The sequence below is a fragment of the Cyprinodon tularosa genome, unplaced genomic scaffold (genome assembly GCF_016077235.1).
Source record: "Cyprinodon tularosa strain WSP-4 unplaced genomic scaffold, ASM1607723v1 ctg393, whole genome shotgun sequence".
NCBI classification, from domain to species: domain Eukaryota; kingdom Metazoa; phylum Chordata; class Actinopteri; order Cyprinodontiformes; family Cyprinodontidae; genus Cyprinodon; species Cyprinodon tularosa.
In genome coordinates, this window is record NW_024039111.1 from 138,895 (window position 1) to 159,738 (window position 20,844).

Below are 20,844 nucleotides of genomic sequence, written 5' to 3' on the forward strand. Positions count from 1 at the left end.
TATTTTTCTATTTGGTTTGATTTTTTTAAGGAGGGCATAGAAAAACTGGGATATTCTTTTCATTTAACCCGCAGTTGTCCATATTAGGAAACCTTAAGAAAGACCCCCATCTGTTGAGTTTTCATTATAGATTTAATTAAAATTAAATCAAACGTGAGTGTTTAAAAACGTGCCCAAAAGGGGCCTTTTCAAATTAACCTAAAATGGAGTATAGAGACTCTAAAACATGACTTTAGCTGACCTACTTAGAGCAGTAATTATACCAAAAAGAAATATATAAACATTTTGCATTTAAGATGGAAAAACTTTTTTGTTCATCAATATCTTCTATCCAGAACTCTTCAAGTGGAACATTTTTAATATCACCTAATTTAACTTGTTAAAAAAAAAAAAAAGCAACCTCTTGCTATCCGATTATTAATTGAAAAAATAATGGACAGATTGATTAGCAAAATGATCTTTAGTTCCAGCTTCCCTACATGGAGATGTGCCCCTGGGCAAGGGACAGAAAACGGCCTAGCAAGCTGTTGATCTGTGTACAAATCGTTGCAATAGAGTGAATGTGGCTTTAGTGTAAAGCACTTCATGCAGCAGGTATGAATAGAAAACATTTAATTTCATTCATAAGACAATCCAGAATGTTCCTTAAATTGTGTTATAATGGCAGTTGGAAGAGAGCAGTAGGTGTCTATAGTTCAAAAAAATTGAATAAACAGGAATTGTGGCATTAGACCATGTCAATTGAAACATTAATTAGTGGTACAACCAAAGGAAAAACAAATTAGGGAAAATACTAATTAAAGCTCCATTTTTAATGACCATTTTTTTATTTACAAAGGGACGATGCAAGCAGAATTAGTTTTCCATGTAATATTTCTTTATTTGGTAACAAGATGTCAAATATAACTCTACATTACCAAAAGTATATTTTGTTTACAGGATGCTCTCTGATAAGTGAGATGACTTATTGTACTGGTACATATTTTACAAGCATTGATAAAGCGACAATTTAGTTTTACATTTATTTTTTAACATCAAGCTGGCGTATAGCATCATGAAGATTCCATTTGGAAACAGATGTTAGAAACTGAACACATGGAGATGGACAAGCTAAAAAAAAAATTAAACACACATTTAAGACAAACAGGAAAATGCAGACCTTATTTTCATTCTCCAAGATATACCTTCATTTTACAACTGAAAGTAAAGCTTTATGGACTCTCAGGTATGCACTCTTGACATTTCAGCTCTATTTAGGCCTATCAATACTTCACAGGATCTAGCAGAATTAAAGAGAGAAAACAAAATATAGGAATAGCAGAATTATTCACCTGTATTTTAAATCGATCTAATAAAAACCTGAATCAATAAAATTTTGCAAGACGTAACTTAATGATTGACCTGCAAAGAATTTGTAAAAAGATTTTCAGCAACAGCAGGAATTTCACTTCTGTTTATCAGTTTTACTGGTGAATTGCACAATTAGCAGAAAAGATTTTAGGGAAATCATAAAAGATGTTGATTTCACCTCGGTCACAATTAAACATTTGAAACTTAACATTGAGTGCATGTGGCAAACAGTTGTTAATGCTGACTCATGCTGACTCTATGAAACGAGAAGCCTAAGCAAAAAAAACAAAAAATATACTCCTATACTGCTTTTTTAAATAACCAGCTTGACTCTAAAATATATATCAGGTAAAAGCTTTAACAGTGTATGAAAAATTGATAGCTGCACATAAACTTAAAAACAAAAAATGAGGTCCCATTTTTTTATTTTGGTGAACCAGTGAAGATTTAAGTCCTGCTAAATATCTGAACTATGCGGCTGTTCTGCATCCCCACAGTATGACTGAAACAAGAATACAGAGACCCTGATCCAAACACTTTCTTATCCAGTTCACTCAAAATTCCTAACAAACTAATACTGACTGAAGACAATTTTACATCTTGATACATGTGTGTTTCTGTTGGAGAGATCACTGAACTGCACACATGGAGCTGCGAGGGGTGTTGACCGTCCTGGCTACGGAGTCCTGACTGTAGTTCACGATGTCCGCCTTTACCACACGCTGGAAACATGGAAACACACACAGTGAGTTAAAAAGCAGCTGCAGCGATTGCACTGTTTTAAAGGAAGCTTGGGTAGTAAGCTACAACCTTGGACACCAAAGGATGTAAAAACTGTGGTTTTACTCTTCAAAGCAGATTATTTATACAAGTTTAGAAAATGTTTACTTTTTTTCACTTTCTGACAATAAATAAGACAAATTTCTTCTTGTTTAAGGTTCATTTACTTATATTATTTTTCTTTGTTTACTTTTATTAAGTAACTGTACATCCATCACACCTCCTTAGTATTTGATGCATGTTCTTTTTAAACAGAATAACTTGGTTCAAACATTTTTTTTGGAAAATATGCCCCAACTGTTATGATCCACCTGTGCATTACCTGCAGAGGCCATGACCTCTGCCTGGTCTGCTTGTTTACGCGATTAAGACTATTGGCGTGATCTTTCCATGTTTATGTGGAATAGCAGAATCATTTCTATAATTGCTTTATGTTTATTTTAAGTTGCTTCTTTTGCACAAAAAAATACAACAGACTAACTGAACATCTTTAACAACCAGTAATACAATATATTTGGTCAGGATTGTAGAATCTAATGTTGAGGCTTTTTCTTAGCCAAAGTTAACAGAATGCTTTACAGCAGTTGCTGACTGTGAGAACATATGTGGTGTGCAGACATGAGCATGGAGTTGGTCAGACTCTGAATAAGCATTATCTAAATCTGCTGAGCTGTTTCTTTAACACAAGGCTCAACATGTATGCCAACATTTCAAACTCTGGTTGAAACAAAACATCTCTATGTATCTTGAAGTGGAAGTGACCATCAGGACCGGTTAAGGGGGATTCACACAGCAAGATAATCATGACAATTAAATCATGACCAGATATCAGGGCCTCTCGCTGCACTGTGTGATCAGTTCTGCTCAGCAGAACGCTAAAACTCCTCTAGCAAATCAGGGAAAATCCAACTTGATGGAGTGTCTTGTCCCATTATCCTCTCCTATGTGGTGTACCGTGATTCAAGCTTGTTCAAATCAGTTTCTGAAGTAAGAAAACTTGAACATTTGCTGCTCAACCCGCTGCATCAAACAATCAGAGAAGCTGATCCAGGATCTGGCTGGGAGACAAACACTGCATCCAAACAGTGATCTCTCCTCCTGCAGAGCTGTCAGCATAAAACCATGAAAACTGAACAATATACATAAACAGGTTACTCTTCACTTAGGGTTACACGCTACGTCAATCTTATTTTCATGTATGAGGGAAAACAAGAGTGCTCTGATAACTCCACTTACATATTTTCTTAACTGTTGTGAAACAGTTTAAGAATGAATACCTTTTAAATTCTGGTACTTGCAGTTACTACAACCTAAAAAACATTTTATATTTAATCCAGCTGGTTCAAACAGTAGCAGGAAATCCCAGAGTGACTGGTCAGCTTGATTGGGCTGTCACTGGTTTCCCTTTGCTAACATTCGCCCTGTATGCGGGGAATATACAGAGACCAACAACATGTGTTGGATGCGTCTGAATGCTTTGCTTCATAAAAGCGTCAAAACCGGCTTGTGTGTGGTGTACTGCTCCTGTCATCTGGCTGGAGAGAACATGCTGTATGGTGATTTTTAATCATCATGTTTGGGGTCTCTTGTGTTGTGAAAATCAATTGGTCTTTTTTAAATCATGTTGTGTGAACAAGCCTTTAGTAAAATAAAACTGAACTACTTAAGACAAGATGAATTTTTTTGTCCCATAAAGGGAAATTTGTGTTGGGCAAAGTAGTACAGTCACAGCTGCATACAAAAAAATAACAGCTCATAGGGCATATCAACAATACAACATGAATACAAGAAAAAAGGTAAGAAGATGACGGATGGCAAAGAAGTAAAAAGGTGAACTACATATTTCTAGAGGGCATATCCTAACGACAGGGATCTAATTTACAACTACAAACCTACGGTTTACAGTGGATATAAGGTCTGCCCACTAACTGTAGAGACATACTTTCAATTACTGAAGCAAACAGATTTTGCTCTGCTGAGCGTTCTCATGTCTAATGGGGCCTTCATCCTGTGGGTAGTCCACCAGCTCAGCTTTCACGATCCTCTGAGCAGTGGATAAATGTAGCGGGACAGATGAAAAAAGAAAACAGAGCAACGGCAGAGAGAAGAATGATCAACAAGTTTAAAGGATGGGAAAAGAATGACAATGGAGTAAAATGAACAACCATAACATGAAAAACGCTACTTCTAAGTCATTCAGTTTTAAATAACTATAGAGGTTATTATACTAAATGAAACTGATATTGAACTGAAATAAAAAATAAACCTCTAATAAGAAACAGGATGTTGAATATATGTGCTTTGTTTTTGGATGTTTTTTTTTTTTTTTCAAAAATGTTTGAAGCTAAGTTATTAGCTTCTCCGATGATACTAAAAAATATAAAAAGCATCTTGATTAACAGAGCTTTTTAGACAAACAAAAGCTGAGTTTTAGACTAAAGTGGTGGTTTTATTTTTGGTCAAAATGTTTTTTGTCTATATTGATCATTTTACAGAACAACCTTAACCTTCTTATTCTGCATGACTACAGAAGAGTTCCCCAGTTGCTTGTCTAATTAATGAGCCGCCGAAGCCTGGTGTCAGGGTTACTGAGTGATCTGCAGCCTCACTATCTGATCCGGCAGACAGAGAACCAAGACGGAGAGGGCTGCCAGCCAGATACAATACTGTCGGAGGTTGTGACCCTCATGTTCAGCTCTCTAAACATGACAGCTGATAATGAGGCTTTGCTGGGCCTACAGCTACACCCAGAGCCATGACCTGCTCAAGCTTCATGACACAAACTTTAAACTCTGTGTTTCCTTTACAAATGGGTGAAGTTTTTCTTATCTTTTTTATTCCTTGGAGGAGACTTTTTTTTTTCTTATTTAATGCTCTTTTCTTTGTCTGTGCAGTCTTTAAGATTGGGATTTTCTCTTTCAGTGATGGAGTTTTTATTAATGAACGACTGAATTCTTATGTTTGGCAGGGATTGCTGCAAAATTTCTATGATTTAATCCTATCAGCTGGACTTCCACAGACAGATTCATTTCTTAATAAAAGCCATTACATGATCGCTTCTATATTATACCAAGGCCACCCTATATTACTTGAATCCAATTGTGACCATGCAATAGGATTGTTTTATAATAAACTGGATTACCCTAAATTTTGTAACACTTTCGCATTCCAAGTGGATTTTATTACAGAGCTAATTGTGATTTAAACAGTATGGTTATTATTTGACATTACTCTGTTTATGAGGTTTATGTGTGAACATCTCAAATCTATTTCTCAGGTTGTAAAGTGGATCCTGCCAATCATCTAACCAGATAACTCTGGATTAAAGCACTTTTCTTAAGTGATAGACCTATCAAGGGAGGACTGGGAGAGTGAAACAGACAGACAGCTCTATTAGTGTATAGCCATTTTCTGTTGGTCAGCAGCCCTTCTGGTGAGGGGAGTGGATCCTGGGAATTTGGTCAGTCATTCTTCTATATGCTCTCCCTACTCTGGGGGTCCTGACCTCTCTGTAGCCCCCATGCTCATCAACCACTGCCCAGCCAGTGTGGCTCCAGACATTCATATCAGACCCAGGATTAATGCTTCTAAGGGAGGTGACCTTGTAAATCCTACAGCTGCCACCATTGGGCACCTTGGTCTGACTGGCAAGCAGAGATCCCTTTACATCCCAAAACAGTGGGAGATAAACGAAATAAATCAGACAACTTGCCCTAACCTCCTCACCCTTACAACTATCTACCTTTGACCCCAGACTTCATGCATTAATGCGGTCAGCGTGGTTCTATTTACAGAAGGATCGCATCAGTGGTAGGAAGACCATCACTGAGGAGCAGACGTAACAAACTCATGTTTACACAACAATAACTACAAAAGAGTCGGGGTGTGGTAACCTCTGATGACCTAACACACTCTCTGTGACCTCTCTTAAGTTCAAACTCTGATGAAAACCCCTTAAAAAAGCATTGATACTCATCAAGTGTTTTACAATGACAATTTTTAATGTATTGTGTCTAGTCTAAAGCACCTTTTAATCTGATACCGCAGAACAAAATCCACTGCCTTTAATCACACCTAACAGTAAATAATGCACTTGTGTGTTAGTTGTGTTACAGTATGGTGTTTGTGTTTAAAATGTGCTGCCCCCACGAAGAAATTTTTAGCAAAACCACATTAAATACATGAAGTTAATAAAAATGTTACTTAATAATAACACTGAAATTAAAGGAAACTTTATTCTGTAATTAGGTGTTGGCAGTCAGTTTTAATGGATTTATTGATGGAACCCAGAATAAACATTATTTGCAATTATTTACATTAATGCCAAAAAAAAAACACACTTTGCACCTAAGGACAATTTAGAGATGCCAACTAATCTAACAGTCAGGTTTTTGGACTGTGGCAGGAAGCCAGCGTACCCGGAGAGAACCCACGCTTGCACAGAGAGAACATACGAACTCCATGCAAAAAAAAACCCGGGCTGGGAATGGAACCCAAACCCACTGTGCTGCAAGGTAGCAGTGTTACAAACTGTGCAGCCCATGTTCATAAACATTTCTTTTAAAAACTTGATATCAATTAATTTTCGGGATGTGTTATGGCCATTTGAGTATGCATTATTTGTCAGCCTTAAAACCATGAAACAATGCAATACTTTAGCTTACCTCTGATTTCTCAGGTCTGTTTTAGTATTCTATGACCTCCGGACAAATTTAGATAAATTAGAACACATAAAACCTAGAAAAACCTGGATTGGATTAGAAAATATAAAATATAAAAATGTTTAAATATTGCATTTGAGTGCAAGAGAGGCCTGAGAAAATAAGAAATTTGGTAAACTAGCTAAGATCAAATGCAATAGGCTCACCTGGGACTGCTCTATTTCTGCTTTATTTAGCTTGATACCAAGGATTTCAGCAGCTACTCGCTGGAAACAAAGGTGAACCTGCAAGAAGATTGAAACAAAAAAATAAAGCATCCAAAATTTGACTAAAAACAATAAAGGTGACTCATCAAAGGAAGGTTATACAAACCGAATCACCCGTCTTTGCCGATACAAACTGACTGATGAGGCCATTTTCCTGGCAGAAGCGCTGGTGTTTGTCTGCCTTTATGGTCCTCATGTGCTCCAGGTCGACTAAAGAGAAAAGATGGCCTGATGTGAGAAATCTTACAGAAGATAGATGCGTAGATTTATATGGTGGTTACGCAATACTCTCACAAGGTTAACATATCAGAACATAAACAGAAAGGATAACTGTTTACGACTGTTAACATGGGTTAAGATGGAAGATGCCTGCCTAGTGTTCAGACAAGGTGCACATAGTCAGTTAAAAAAAAAGACCTTTCAACTGTCATTTTCTTCCCTAACCTTCTACTGCAGAGGGTTTTGAAGTTAATTTAATGCTGGATTTTAAGGAGGTAATTATAATCTTTATAGCCTAGAGCTAGTATTCCCAGCTGGTGCTAAAGCTGGACTTTACACATTCCTTATAAGTGAAGCACATTTCAACCCCGAGGCCATGAACCTCTTTTTGACTCAAAAAGAAAAAGCAGCCCATCTGTGCTGAAAAGCATAAGAAACAATACATGAATGAGCAAAGACTTGAGGCTACGCTCGCACTGAGAGTTTAGATGGAGAACAGAGTTTGACTTATGACCACTCTGGGCCTTTAAGGTGGGTGCAAGAATCAAGAGCTGGGACCATTACCTACACACCGTTCCAATGAGAATGCACAATGACAGCATCCTTTTTACCTATTGTGAAGATCTTCCTGTGTATCTGACTCCTGTGCAATGATACCGAAAGCTTTCCTGCTCTTTCTCCCCATCCTGAGGGGGTCATGCAGGGGTCGATAAGGAAGGTCACCTGGGGGTCCTGAAGCTGAAAGCAATAGCTCCATTCTTTTTTGCTGGCTTTGTGCAGGAAGGTGGCCACGCCCGGTATCTGGTGCATACATTTCTGTGTTACCTTGGGGAGGTCAGACTACTGTAAGGTGTTGCATTTCTCCAACTCCGGCTCTGAGTTTTACTCTTTGTTTGAAGTTTCATTGAAGTTGTCAAGGATTTAGCCTGTTCTCATGCCCCTCAGAGTGCATTTGAGAAAAAAGTGTATGAGAGGGTGGCTGGAATAAAGGCAAAAGTGGAGAATGGCAGAGATGTCTGGCAAGAAATGTAAACCCTGCAACAGGAAGAACGCCTATACACATAAAGCCCTTCTTATAATGGATTAATGTGCAGGCCAGACTGTCACATCTGTAGCCATGCATAAACATTGTCAGCTCTTAGGCATCAGCACCCAGCACGCTACAAGAAGTAAACTTTCTTAATCCTTTGGATCCTGCAGCACTTGGGAAAAGTAATTCATCGTGCGTCGCACTCAGATTAACCCATATTAACACTATAGACAGTGAGTCAAGGGAGACACACGTTAGGTTAATGCAGCAGAGTTCCACCCATGGATGTGTGCATCAATGGCTATCTCTAAGGTGATAAAAATCATAAAATTGTTACATAATCTGCTTTTATATAGTATTAACAGATTAGCTGACCTGGCCAATTGATGACACTGTCAGCAATTATTTTATTGTCATTACATTATTTTTCTCTCTGAAACTATAACTAAAGTTGGTAACATTTTTCTTTGCATCAGTGAGTGTGAGAAAATCCCCTGGCTGCTTTCTCTTTGTTCATTCAATCTCTTTTGTTTAATCCTTTACCTACACAGGAAAATCTCTTAAGAGTCCCTGTCTCATTTAAAGAGAGCTGTTACATAGATTAACAGCAATAACATAAAAACACTGTTAACACTAAAATGATGACACTAACAATACTAACAGAAAAACATACAATCCACTAAGTTTGTCTAAAGAGAAGTGCATCCAGACCAATTTACCAATACTTTTGTAAAAAGGTTGACTCCCTAGTGTGACAAACTGAAGATTTCAAGGTCCTTTAAAACAGAAAGATGAAAAAAGTATAATTCTTTGTCTGCTGAACAGGATTGAAATCTTTTATAAACTTTTAAAATGTCAACACATTTTTAAGCAAGGAGTAGCTCACATCTAAAGAGACGAAGCAGTCATCAGAAAACACTATACCACTGCATGTCTTTTTTAAATCTTTAGAATGGACTCAGTGAGTAAGACTTGTTTTCCATCTCCTACTTGGTCCTTTAATCAGCTCCAACAGAAGTTTTTCTATTTGATTGATCTTGTGCCAGTGTGTGCAAACATTATGCTGCCAACCAAATGTAGGATTTAAATCACTTTAATTTGTGTAGAACAGAAAATTATCTTTATTATTATTCATGCATATTGGTGCAGAAAAACATCACATCAACTATTTCCAAAAATAAAACAATATATACAAAAAGAGCTGGAATATGAAAAGTTAGTTGGAACAGTGATGGTTGAAAGTCTACATTCAGGAAGAATCTGCATTTAGGATGCAGTAGTCTGTCACTTGGGGAGCTCTCTAGCTCTTCAGCATCATCATTATTGGTATGGGACACAATAATGCCATTTGGCTATCATGCTATTTAGCATGACATCTGACTGCATTAAATTTGAAATAAAGTGAATAATTTTTTGAGTTTGTCCTACTATCAACTAAACTCCTCAAATTATTCAAACATTGAATCATCAAACTTTTATTTATAAATGCATAAATAGAAAGGGCTTCATGTTATTGATTCTCATAATGTTGGTGATAGGACTTTATGCATTTATGTAATGTGCAAACCTTTGTTTACATTATACCTCGAAATAAGCTCTAGCATATGCAGTATATGAAATATATAGCCAATCATGTTAAAAAAAAATAGCTGTATCCTGGGTAAATCTATATTATTGTTAGATTTTCTTTAAATTCACATCCCAAGAAGAAAGAGCTAAATAGATCACATAAAAGAGGTTAAAAAAAAATAGAAAACTGTGTCTTTAAAATATAGTAAAGAAGAAGAAAGCATATTTTCTACAGAAATATATAAATCAATCTACTGCTCTACACCAAAAATACTTCATAAACGTTTTTATTTCACTCACCGTGTAAATATTGAGTAATAAGCACAGAAAGGATCAAGTCCTAAAGAAAGTTAACATTAAAGTCCAGGCACTTTAAAATGTGGAGCTTTAAAGGTAGTTGTTTGATCAAGTGTGATGATTGAGCCTTTTCCATTTTAAAGCCGCACACCACCTTACAAATTAAATGAATCAGTTCTTGATTGGGTGTGTAATGAGCAGTTTCCATTGCTGTTTAGTAGCACATCATTACAGAACTTCATGTTTCACCAAGATTTGTGAAAAAAAGCCTAATTTGACATCTTGCATATGGTGAGAATGCGGTTAAATTGTGTTTATCCTGCTGACCAAATTAAGATTATCCTTAGTTCTATGATCAGTAAGGATCACTGCCAAAAAGCACATATGTAGCCCCAATTGGTTACAGAATAATATCTATTTTCTTACCTTAAATATTTTAGCCTGTGGTCTGTGTAAACTAATACAAGGCTAATCCTAGAGTTTTAGTGTTTTGCTCCATTTTTCTCCCTAATGTACCTCTTTCTACTTATCAGGTCAAAACAATCTTACTCAAGTGATCTGGTTTGCCTCCGTTTCTGTCAAACTGTACATCAGCTTAACAGCCTCTAGGAAGTGACTGCAAACACGAAATAAACTGTTTAGGCCCCTGAGCGAATAGAGATAGTACAGCGGATCATCACTCGTCATGAGCGATTACCCTCTCTCTCTCTCTGGTCACCATCAGTGTTTATTTAAAAGTTCTGCCTGTGGTTGGGCTAAATTACCAGACAATGGTTGGAGATTAATATCTGCTGGATGAATTAGGCTTTTACCGTAAATAATTGGTTTGTTATAGCAGTGACCTATTAAATGAGGGTAAACCCAATAAGAGGAAAATATCCCGCTACATGATACAGCCCAGTCTTGATCTGAGCTGAACTCCTTCAGGGAGAAAACCCACTCACTGGCAGAGTCAATCCTCCTGAAATCAGGCTGACATGGAAAAGGGTTTTTGCTTCTCCTTAAGACTTTAAATCAGCAAATAAAATGGATTAATAACCAGGTTACTGCTGCTTAGATTACTACTACAATGTGAAGATATGAGTTTAATATTCAGTAACAGATTTTTATGTTTCTTAAAAACACAATTTATAAAATTAAGAGAAACTAAAACATTTAAGCACAACCCTTAGAAAACACATAAAGCCCACAGTTAGAAAACAAACTTTTAACAGTTAAGCCAAAAAAAACATTGTCTTTGAACCAAGTTTGATTCTGGCAGGAAATAGGACAGGCATAACCCAAAAGTTAATACAACTAGGTTTAAGTTAAAAAGTTTAATAACTTTTAGCTTAAAGTAAAAAAGTTTTCTACATATTTCTTAGCATGATGTAGTCCTACTCAATTCTAGTCAGAATATGAGTCTGATACTGCTCCATAGAGCTGTGATTATGGGGCGTGTTTCGAACGAACCAGGAAAAAAAATGCCTCTGCACTCAATTGGATAGACCTACAACCAATAAGAGCAACGGAGTGCGTGACGTATGTTAAGCGACGCATAGTTGTTGTCAACAAAAATCAAAGCGTGTAGTTGCACCCCTAGAATAAGAAGAGCCTTGATCGCGTTTCTCTGTTCCTCTTTTAAAATTAATTTGCTGTCGATATCTTCTAGAACAGACCTAATAGCAGAATCTACACACTTCAACTCTCCAGCGGCAGCCATTGTTGTTGTCACCCAAGCGCGCTTTGGTGACGTGGTTGATTACGTTACTGTTGATCATCTGTCCATCATCGTATAAAGCCCGCCCTGACAATTTGATTGGCCCGCCAGATATTGTGCGAGCATACTCGCGCTTTTATTGAGCAATGCCAGACCGAACTTCCCGACCTCAAACGTTGTGGGCGGGACTAAGTTCGGAATGGCACCCAGGCAACATATTTCTACCCAACTGTTGACAATTTATTCGTCACGATGAGCTGAAAGTCCTTTTGATTCAGGTAATAAATGTGGACCATTCCAGAATGTTTACTTTACTTCCTATTAGAAGAGCCTTGGTGGTGAAATTACAAAAAAAAAAAAAAAAAAAAAGAGTCTAAATAATAACGGATGGGTAAAAAATGATCGGTCAACGGGGTCAACTGTAAGTGAGCCCTAAATAATTGTTGTTGTTGATGATCCAGGAAAAAAAATGTGTTGTGGAAAGATTTTAAGAATGCACAAAGACATTTTGGCTGCAACTTGGTCCAACTGTATTTATTTAAAATCATCTTCTGCATCTTCGGCTTCGCCCTGCAATCTGATTCTAAAAATCCCATTCTGTAAATACTTCCTTCATCAACACCAGGAGGTTGTATTGGGTAATGCTAATTCAGAACACTACCGAAGGGGCTTTTTACTCTACAAAATATACTCTGCAATTTTCAGATTATCTTGTAACCAAACATACAAACTGAGAAACAAAGGGACCATTTGGGGCATATTCTTAGAATTTTAATATTCTAAGGCGGTGTTTACTAAATACAAATTAGAAAGACATGCAGCCCTGACCCTCACTGGTTAAAGCCAAATACCCAAACGAGCTGTTTTAGCAACAGTTATGCTAGTTTATGAAGACCTGCTTTACTCAATACAATAAGGGCAATAGTTTGTAAAAAAAAAAAAAAAAAAAAAAATCAATTTAAGCCTAATTCGTTTTTTTCATCGGTAAAAACAAGTAAGAACTTAAACAGTATGTAATGATAAGTCCACATCCAGTGTTCAGAGGATGGGCCATGTCGTTGGTTTTACACTTTTAAGCATCTGTCATCCTGACTTGAGTCAGTCTTCATTGGAGGAAACAAGGTCAATTCACTGTATTAACATGAGGTTATAATCCAAGACATAGTTGTAGTACTGGATAAAATTGATTGGTGACGTAAAGTATGAGATCAAAGTGTGATTATTACAGTGTTAACGGGTGTTAATTATCAAAGACAGGCTATTGATATGGTTTGGTGTTATTGAATTTAGAGTAGTAAAATAAGCTTAATTTATACTATATATAAAAAAAAAAAAAAAAAACGGCAAAATTTTTTGGAAAAGAACGAGTATTATAACCGTTCAAACATATTTATTAACAGTTAGAAGCCTATGGCTCTAGGGGAATACAGACTAAAAGCATCATCACTATTCAGTCTGTTGGCTGGAGTCTCGCACTACAGTAAATCTCACACCAGAACATTTATTACCAAATGTGACGCGTTAAAATCACTATTATTACAATCCAATGGTCTAAGAATTTGCAGCCCCACTGATAAATGCATACAGATATTAAAAAAAAAAGTTTTTGCTTAGTTTTTCTTAATAATGTGATCTTTTATAAAGCATTTTTACATTTTAAAAATTTTGACAAATCCAGCAAAAGAAAAATTGTAATCGTCTGACATTGGCTAAACGAGCTAAATTGAATTGGACTAGATTGGGTAATCCTAGGTGTGTCATTTAAAAGCACACTGTGATAACAGAAACACCTACTTGCTGTTCTTCTCGGGTGGCTGCTGGGGAGCAATTGGAAAAGTTTATTCAGTGAGCAACAGCCAGAGAATAAGCTAGAAATAACACAGTTAATTGCTGGCAGGCCAGTTTTAAACCAAACAGCAGTTGGTGCATTGGGGAGTTATGAGGACTTCAAGTGGAATGCATGCAGTGTGTGTGCCCCTAAGAGTCTGTGTGCGTTACAAACGGCTGGGTTGTGAGTGTGCAGCCAGTTTCAAGGCTCTACAGGGTCATATCCCATTAAGCAAGAGTAACAAGGTTGAGCTTAATCAACCCCAGGGGAGAGCCCATCACTTCCAACATTACCTCACACTATGGCTTTAAAACCCTGTTGCTTCAGTTTCTTATAAATATCAACCCGGACTCTTTTAAGACTATAAATATAATAAAGGCAAGGATAATCGGCTTTAATACTGCTCTTAATGGTATAACCTGAAACCCAGTACACCAATTTTTCACTTAAATCTTCTTGCTAAGTCTAAAAACATCTCGTAAATAATTTTCTCCAGTGTTTCATTGGACACAGTAAACCTTATTTGTAGCCCTATTTTTTTTTTTTTAAGTTAAAACTAGCTCTACTGGTTTTCTATGTTTTTTGATGGCCAAAAAGTGGACAATATTGCTGTGACTATTATCATTGAACTTATTCTCTAAATGGCACATTTCTATAAATAAAGTAGTAAAAGGATTAAAAGCAAGGATCTTTAATTAATGTAATAAATGTTTTAAAAGTACAGTTGGTAGGCTACAAGTGGCATGTTTGTGAAGCAGCTGCTGGCAGGTCCTACATGAGCAGATAGCATAAAAATGAACAAACTAATGTTAGCTTGGCTTATTGTGTTTACAATGTAGATATCAGATGAGCAGAAAAGAAATAATACTCTGGGCATTCTCCATGTTTAAGGTTGTGGCAACCAGTCCCCATAATCAATGGCAGTGACTGATCAATCAATATGAGTAAGTTGTTTTTAACTATTCAGAGGATACAAACAGTTTTTCTATAAATTGTTCTATTTTAAGAAAACAACGTCCTGTTTCATTGTTTTTCTATAAATTATGTTCAGCTGTTTAATATTAAATATAATAGCTGTTAATTGGCTTATATATTTACAAACCTATGAACACTGTATGATAAAATATAACAAAAGGACAGAGATTACAATTTTGATGAAAAAGCCACAAAGATATTTTTTATTAGAATTTCATACAAACATTTGAAAATATTAAATTTTGAAAATGAATTGACTGTGCTAAAAACAAGCAGTATTGCATTCAGAAAAGTATTTCCTGTGCAACATGGCAGTGAAGTTGTAGCAGTGTGTTTAAAACGGTGCTCTGCTGCTTATCCAGTCTGGAGAGGGTTGTCAGATATATCTATAATATACACCTTAACTGATTAATTGATCCAAAATAACTGGATGTGCATTCCTAAATACTGAAAATACTGTGCATGTTCATTTAAGTAAAATCTTTTTATTTCTACTATTTGCAGGTTTTCATTTCAAATCTTGTTTAGGTCTATGTTTTAAGATCAAAATATTAATTTACAATTATAAAATTTAGAGAAATTATTATAGCAGTCACATCAGTATGTTAGAGCCTGTTTGATTGATTTGGAGACATTCATTGCCATTTTTATTCAAATAAATGATTTTGCATTGAAGAAGTTCTTGGAATTCATAAAAATCAATAGGAATGATTATAGAATTGAAAATATTAAAGTCAGCCCTTTGTAGATGTTTTACATATAGATGGGAGGAAAAACAATTTTAGCTCAATCTTCACTAACACTCCATGGAGACTGTGACAAGTTTCGGTGCATCTGCAAAGATATTTTGTTCCTTTTTCCATGTATGAGCGTATTGGCATTTGTGGACAAAAAAACTAGGATTTTTTAAACCAGGTCCAAGAGTGGAAAGATTAAGAAAAACATTGTTTGGGTGTGTAGATGTAAAATGGCTCTCCTCTGAGATTATGATATCGTCTCTCTCCCTGTGTTGAGATTCTATGGAAATTGTTTTCCCCTTTTGCTAAGCTAAAATTAGCCAATATTCTAAATTTGATCACCCCACTGGAATCTCAAATGGACCAATGTCTGCTTGGAAAAAAAGTTTTTGGCAAACAGGTCACACTGAAGAGGCTCTATGGATTTATTTTGACATATCAATAATATGATTCACATAGAGGCAACCAGAAGTGTAACATACTCCTTAAGGTAGCGATTTATTTACGCCGTTGGTCACATAAATGTTTCTTAAATTTCACCACAAACTTTTATAAACATAATCTCCAAAAACAGAACAGTGCGTACATGGCTACTTAGGATGTTAAGTAATCCCCACTCTTATATAACTGCAGTCATTTTTCTACAAGTAAGATTAATTATGAGTGGCATTTTATTTAGTCAATAAACTTTGGTGGCAGATTGAGGGAAATGCTTAACAATTTAAAAAGTCAGTAAAAGTGTAATAAATCCTTCTGTGATCGAATTAGACACAGATTTAACATTCACAGTACATGTGGCTAATAAAACAAAAATAAGTGCTGGATTTTTTGTGAAGCATTTAAATGACTTGAGTCCAAAATGAGTCAAAGAGAACTCTTAAAAACGGTGGTTTTAGCACCCAGAGCAGAATTATCCTGAACATATAATCCATGGACCATAATGCAAAAGTAGGACTATATTTTCCCTTTCTTAATATTACACAGTTATATCATTTAGGATATATTTAAAGTGAAATAAAGATAAATTTCACCAATTTTCTCCCTTTTCAGACTAAGCTGCTATTCAGATATAAAATAAAAGTCTGTTTCATTAGAATGTAACAGTGCAGATATTGTCTAAGGTTTGCAGTGTTTGTTTAAAAATGCTGGAACACATAATTTACTGCAGCAGATTTTGAGTGTTACTGTAGTATCAATTTAAAGGCCAGTTAGAGAAGGGGAAAGTCAAATTAGAGCAGAAATGTCACCGCTCAATGTGGTAGCAATCTTTTGCTGACTTCAGACATTGTCTAACCTAATCTTAACTCGTCGCAGAATTATTAGAAATAATAATCACTATGTTTAAGTGAGAAGGTAAGTTGATAATATTATCTTGACTTTTCTGAATAAGTACAGACAGATGAAGTGCTGTTAGGTAGCTGGGTGTTGTCGAGGAGAGCGGGGCCCATGGAGGAGTCCTCGGGGGGTTCCTGACAGAGACAGAGCGCTCTTTGTGCAGCGGCGCCCCTGCCCTGGTGGCCTTAAACGGACCAGCACCGTCGGGGGACTTGGTTTTCTCCAGGTCAGAAGTGTTCTGTCGACAGCTCATTGATCACAGATCATCTCGTCATTTGATCGCTGCTCGCGATATGATGTGCGGACACAAACACGTGTGCAAATACATGCAGCCACGTATGCACATGAATTCACACTTGAAAAGATAATCAGATACTCCACGGCGGCTATTAAAACAATGTGGTCTTCCTCCCTGGTGAGGGAATGTTAAACAGAGAGTGTCCGGCGGTAGCTTTGCAGGCAGAGAGCGAGCTAGAGTGGTGGGCTGTCCCTGGTATAGTAAAACATGGGGCCACGGGCCTCGCAGGCTGGGTTAACAGGCTCCAAGGACTCATGAAAAGTGAACAAAAAGCCCAGTTCTGAGCCGACCGCACAAGAAGCAGTCCGGGGTTTCACTGGCCATGTCCTCTGCTCTCTCCTGTTGCTGTTAAACTAAGTGGACTTTTATGGGAGAGCAGTAATGGCTGCCTCTGTGAGGCGGCACCATAACTATAATAATTATACACAGCTAGAGAAGATTTTTTAAATTTATATGCATCTCATCTCCATACTTAAATCCATGTCTCCACATGCACATTGATGTTAGACTGGCCTCCACTGGCCACAGATGTCTCAGCAGTGAGTCCCAAGGTGGAAAGAGTTGTGATTATATCTGCCTGAATAAAAAGCATCAAATATAAAAACTGAACGATATGATGTAATACTTAACAATATAAAAAAAACAGCAAATATGGCTAAAAAACCTGCAGACTGACTGTTGATTTTTCGCATACATGCATAATATATGCCTGTGGATTCACATCAATCAGGTCTTTGCCCAGTCCTGTGTCAGCACGGGCCCTTCCAGGAATTCCTCCATATCAATGTTGTGAAGCAGTGAAGAAATAAAGTATAGGCTGAGTGTGATGAGGGTTCCAGGCTGCACTTCGGTCAGGTGGCTGAGCTGTGCAACTCAAATGGCCCATGACTTACCACACAAGAAGCTATTCGAAGACTGATCATCTACTGCATGTGCAACAATATTTGCTTTATGGATGGCTAGAATGAATGAGGACTTTCCATGTTTCAACAGGCGTAAGAATCAAGAAAGACAAATACAGGGTCAAAACAGTTACAATTAAATCCCTGCATTTATAACAGTTACTAAGGACAAACATTCGACTTTGCTAGAGAAAGGCTAATGATATACTGTAGATCCCTCATAGCTTTAAAAATAGAACAAATGTCATAAAGGGCTGTGAGTATAAGTCCCTGCAGTGGTGATTTTACATCGATTTACGCACCAAAGCACAATGCAGCTGTAATTCTTTATTCATCTCTCTCCATCTTGCAACCTGACTCCCCATTTCCCATCTTTTCCAGATTTGCAGACAGACAGCAGCCTACAGTCAGTGTGGTTAGTGAGAAAATTTGATACACACATTCAGTTTGACCCTTTACCTTAAATAAAATGTGAAGAGAAACAGGAAAGATTGGATTTGCAGTAAACTGTAAACATTCCCGGTCTTTATCCAACCATACACTACGCCTTACTGGGTCTATATACTGTATATATAATGTTTTACAGCGTCGGATCTGTGGTCTTGCTACCCACAGAGCAAATCAGACACTGCTGACGTGTTCATCTATCCTATCTGGGGAGGGGTGAGGGTGCCGGGTATGAGTACTGGGCTTTTGTCCCACCACATGTCTATTGTGGCTAAACCTTTCCCCTGGGGGCAATTAGGACCTTTTAGTTTGTTGTAAGAGGACCTAAGTACGACTGGGTTGAGCCAGGAAAAACATTTTTGAGCTAAACCAAAAACAGAAGTGCATTGAGCTTCTCTGTACTCCTGGACTTCTGAGCATCTCTCTATTAAGAAATGTGCAGGCCTACACTGAACAGACAGGAACTGTGGCAGCTTTACGGGGGCAGAGAGGTGACAGGGTAGGGATTGCTGGGGGTGGCGGGTGCTTCCAATCCACCCAAGGCCAAGCCAAGAGGGCAAACAGCTCAAGACAGACAATGTTGTAGGGCAAAGGCATGCTTGGTGAGAAAAGTAGAGTTAGAGGATATCCATGTTTCACTTGAACTTTCACACAGCTGAACGGCAAGAGAAGAGCAGCGGGGTGATGGTATGCAGTGCGATCTGCCTTAGCATGCAGAAAGCAAACACATGCATGTTGTTTAACACAACAGAGACACAGAGCAAATGAAAAGACATTACTGTAAGCAGAGGTAGCAACAGCTGAAGTGTCAGTCTACACACGAGAGATAAGTGTAAGAGTGAGTATTAATGCATGATTAAAAGAGGATGTGTTTGTACAAGGTTAAAATGAATGCACAAGGATGTGTTTAAAGATGTGACAGATTAAAAGAAATACTAGAGCAAAAGAAATAAATAGATAGACAGGTAAGTCATCTTTGAGTGTGTGCATTCTCTCAGTTCTGGGGTCTTATCTCTCTGAAGGAGATAACATTTCCCATGGTAGGCCTGAGTGGATGGCCAGTGATAGAACCACGGAGCGAAGGAAAAAAAAAAACATGAGTGATGAGGAGGGGTTAAGAGAACTGAACCCATTTAAGTCACCCAAATAAGGGCTGTGCGAGCCTGTGATGGATGCTTTGGAGTTCCTGAGGGAAAGAGAGCATGGCAGTGGGAATAGTGATGGGTGGGGAGTGAGCAAAGGGTCCTGCGATCGCCACTTAATGAAAACAAATTGGGTTGACAAACGGTGTGGGCTTAATATCCCAAAAGAAATATGTAAACTAAGTTTGAACAGTTACAACGCCACTTCAGAGTAGCAATCAACCCACTAAATACATGTAGGCTTCAGGAATAAATGAAATGTGCTTCATAAATACAAATTAAAAGTGCCACAGATAAGGACATTTTCCATCAGTTTTTATGTCAACAGTCGTTGATTTAAGAGGCTGTCAAAACAAGCTAAATGTATGACGCAGAGAGGGGAAGAATCCATCAGCTTAGGTTGTAACCTTTTGTAAAAAATATACAACATACTTTGCTGCCTACATTAAGCTGGTTACCAGATCAGAGTATACTAAAAGGTTCTGAGCACTTATGGTTTCAGATCCTTCAAGCTTTTCCCCAAAAGCAGAAGAATTAGATTCCAGAGAAAATGCAGTTGTGTTTTTTTTTTCCTCTGGCAGCACCTGGCAAAGAGTAATACAGCAATGCCCTTCCCCCACATGTTGCTGTGGAATATTTGTAGCAGATGATATGAATGAATGGGATCCATCCCTCTGATAAACTAATACAATTAGTATGATACAGAACTGACTGTATGCAGTACAGCCCTTAAGTAGAGATTTCCTGATCCAATGGAAATCGGCCCGATAACAGACAAAAATCAGTATCTGAATATATCAGCATCTAAAATGTCAGAAATAATAATGCTCATAGAAGCACTCTGCTTCTATTTAAAATTGACATAAACCTTTGGTTAACCCCAAAATGGGTCGGTCAGCTGTTCTTATACCTCTTGTTTTATTTTAGACATTTATTCTCTGTTTTAGTAACATAACATTAGTTACTTAATTAAGCCTTTTTAACGTCCCACGCGACAAAATAAGTAATAAAAGTATGATTTGTGCGGAAATTTAATCAGGTCAATATCGGTCATCACTAAAAAGTTACCAAATCCATATTGTATTGACTTGAAAAAGTTGCATCATATGTTAGTCAACATGTTTTTAGTGCATGTCTGTTTCCCTAAAGAGACCTGTACATTAAAAAAGGTACAATATTGTCAATCAGCATTAGAAAGATACTTCTCACTTTTCCCGGTGTCTATTCTATGTCTGCTAAAGATTTTCTACCAAAGTTACAATGACAAAGCAATACATTATATGCTATATTAAAGTAACAACAGGAATTA

General features: G+C 37.2%; 1 protein-coding gene across 2 annotated transcripts in view; it reads right to left on the minus strand.

The window, feature by feature from the left end:
* Positions 1-855: 855 nt before the first annotated feature.
* The window catches only part of rab28 (RAB28, member RAS oncogene family), a 38,283-nt gene continuing 18,294 nt past the window's right edge, over positions 856-20,844 (minus strand). The window contains exons 5-8 of one of the 2 annotated variants that reach the window (XM_038297660.1): positions 7,164-7,267; positions 6,998-7,075; positions 4,073-4,174; positions 856-2,072 (exon numbers count right to left, since the gene is read on the minus strand). In XM_038297660.1, the coding sequence (XP_038153588.1) occupies positions 4,079-4,174; positions 6,998-7,075; positions 7,164-7,267 (278 nt within the window). In that variant the 3' untranslated portion in view covers positions 856-2,072; positions 4,073-4,078. The remainder of the gene's footprint in view (positions 2,073-4,072; positions 4,175-6,997; positions 7,076-7,163; positions 7,268-20,844) is intronic. The other variant, XM_038297662.1, reaches the window with a different exon arrangement.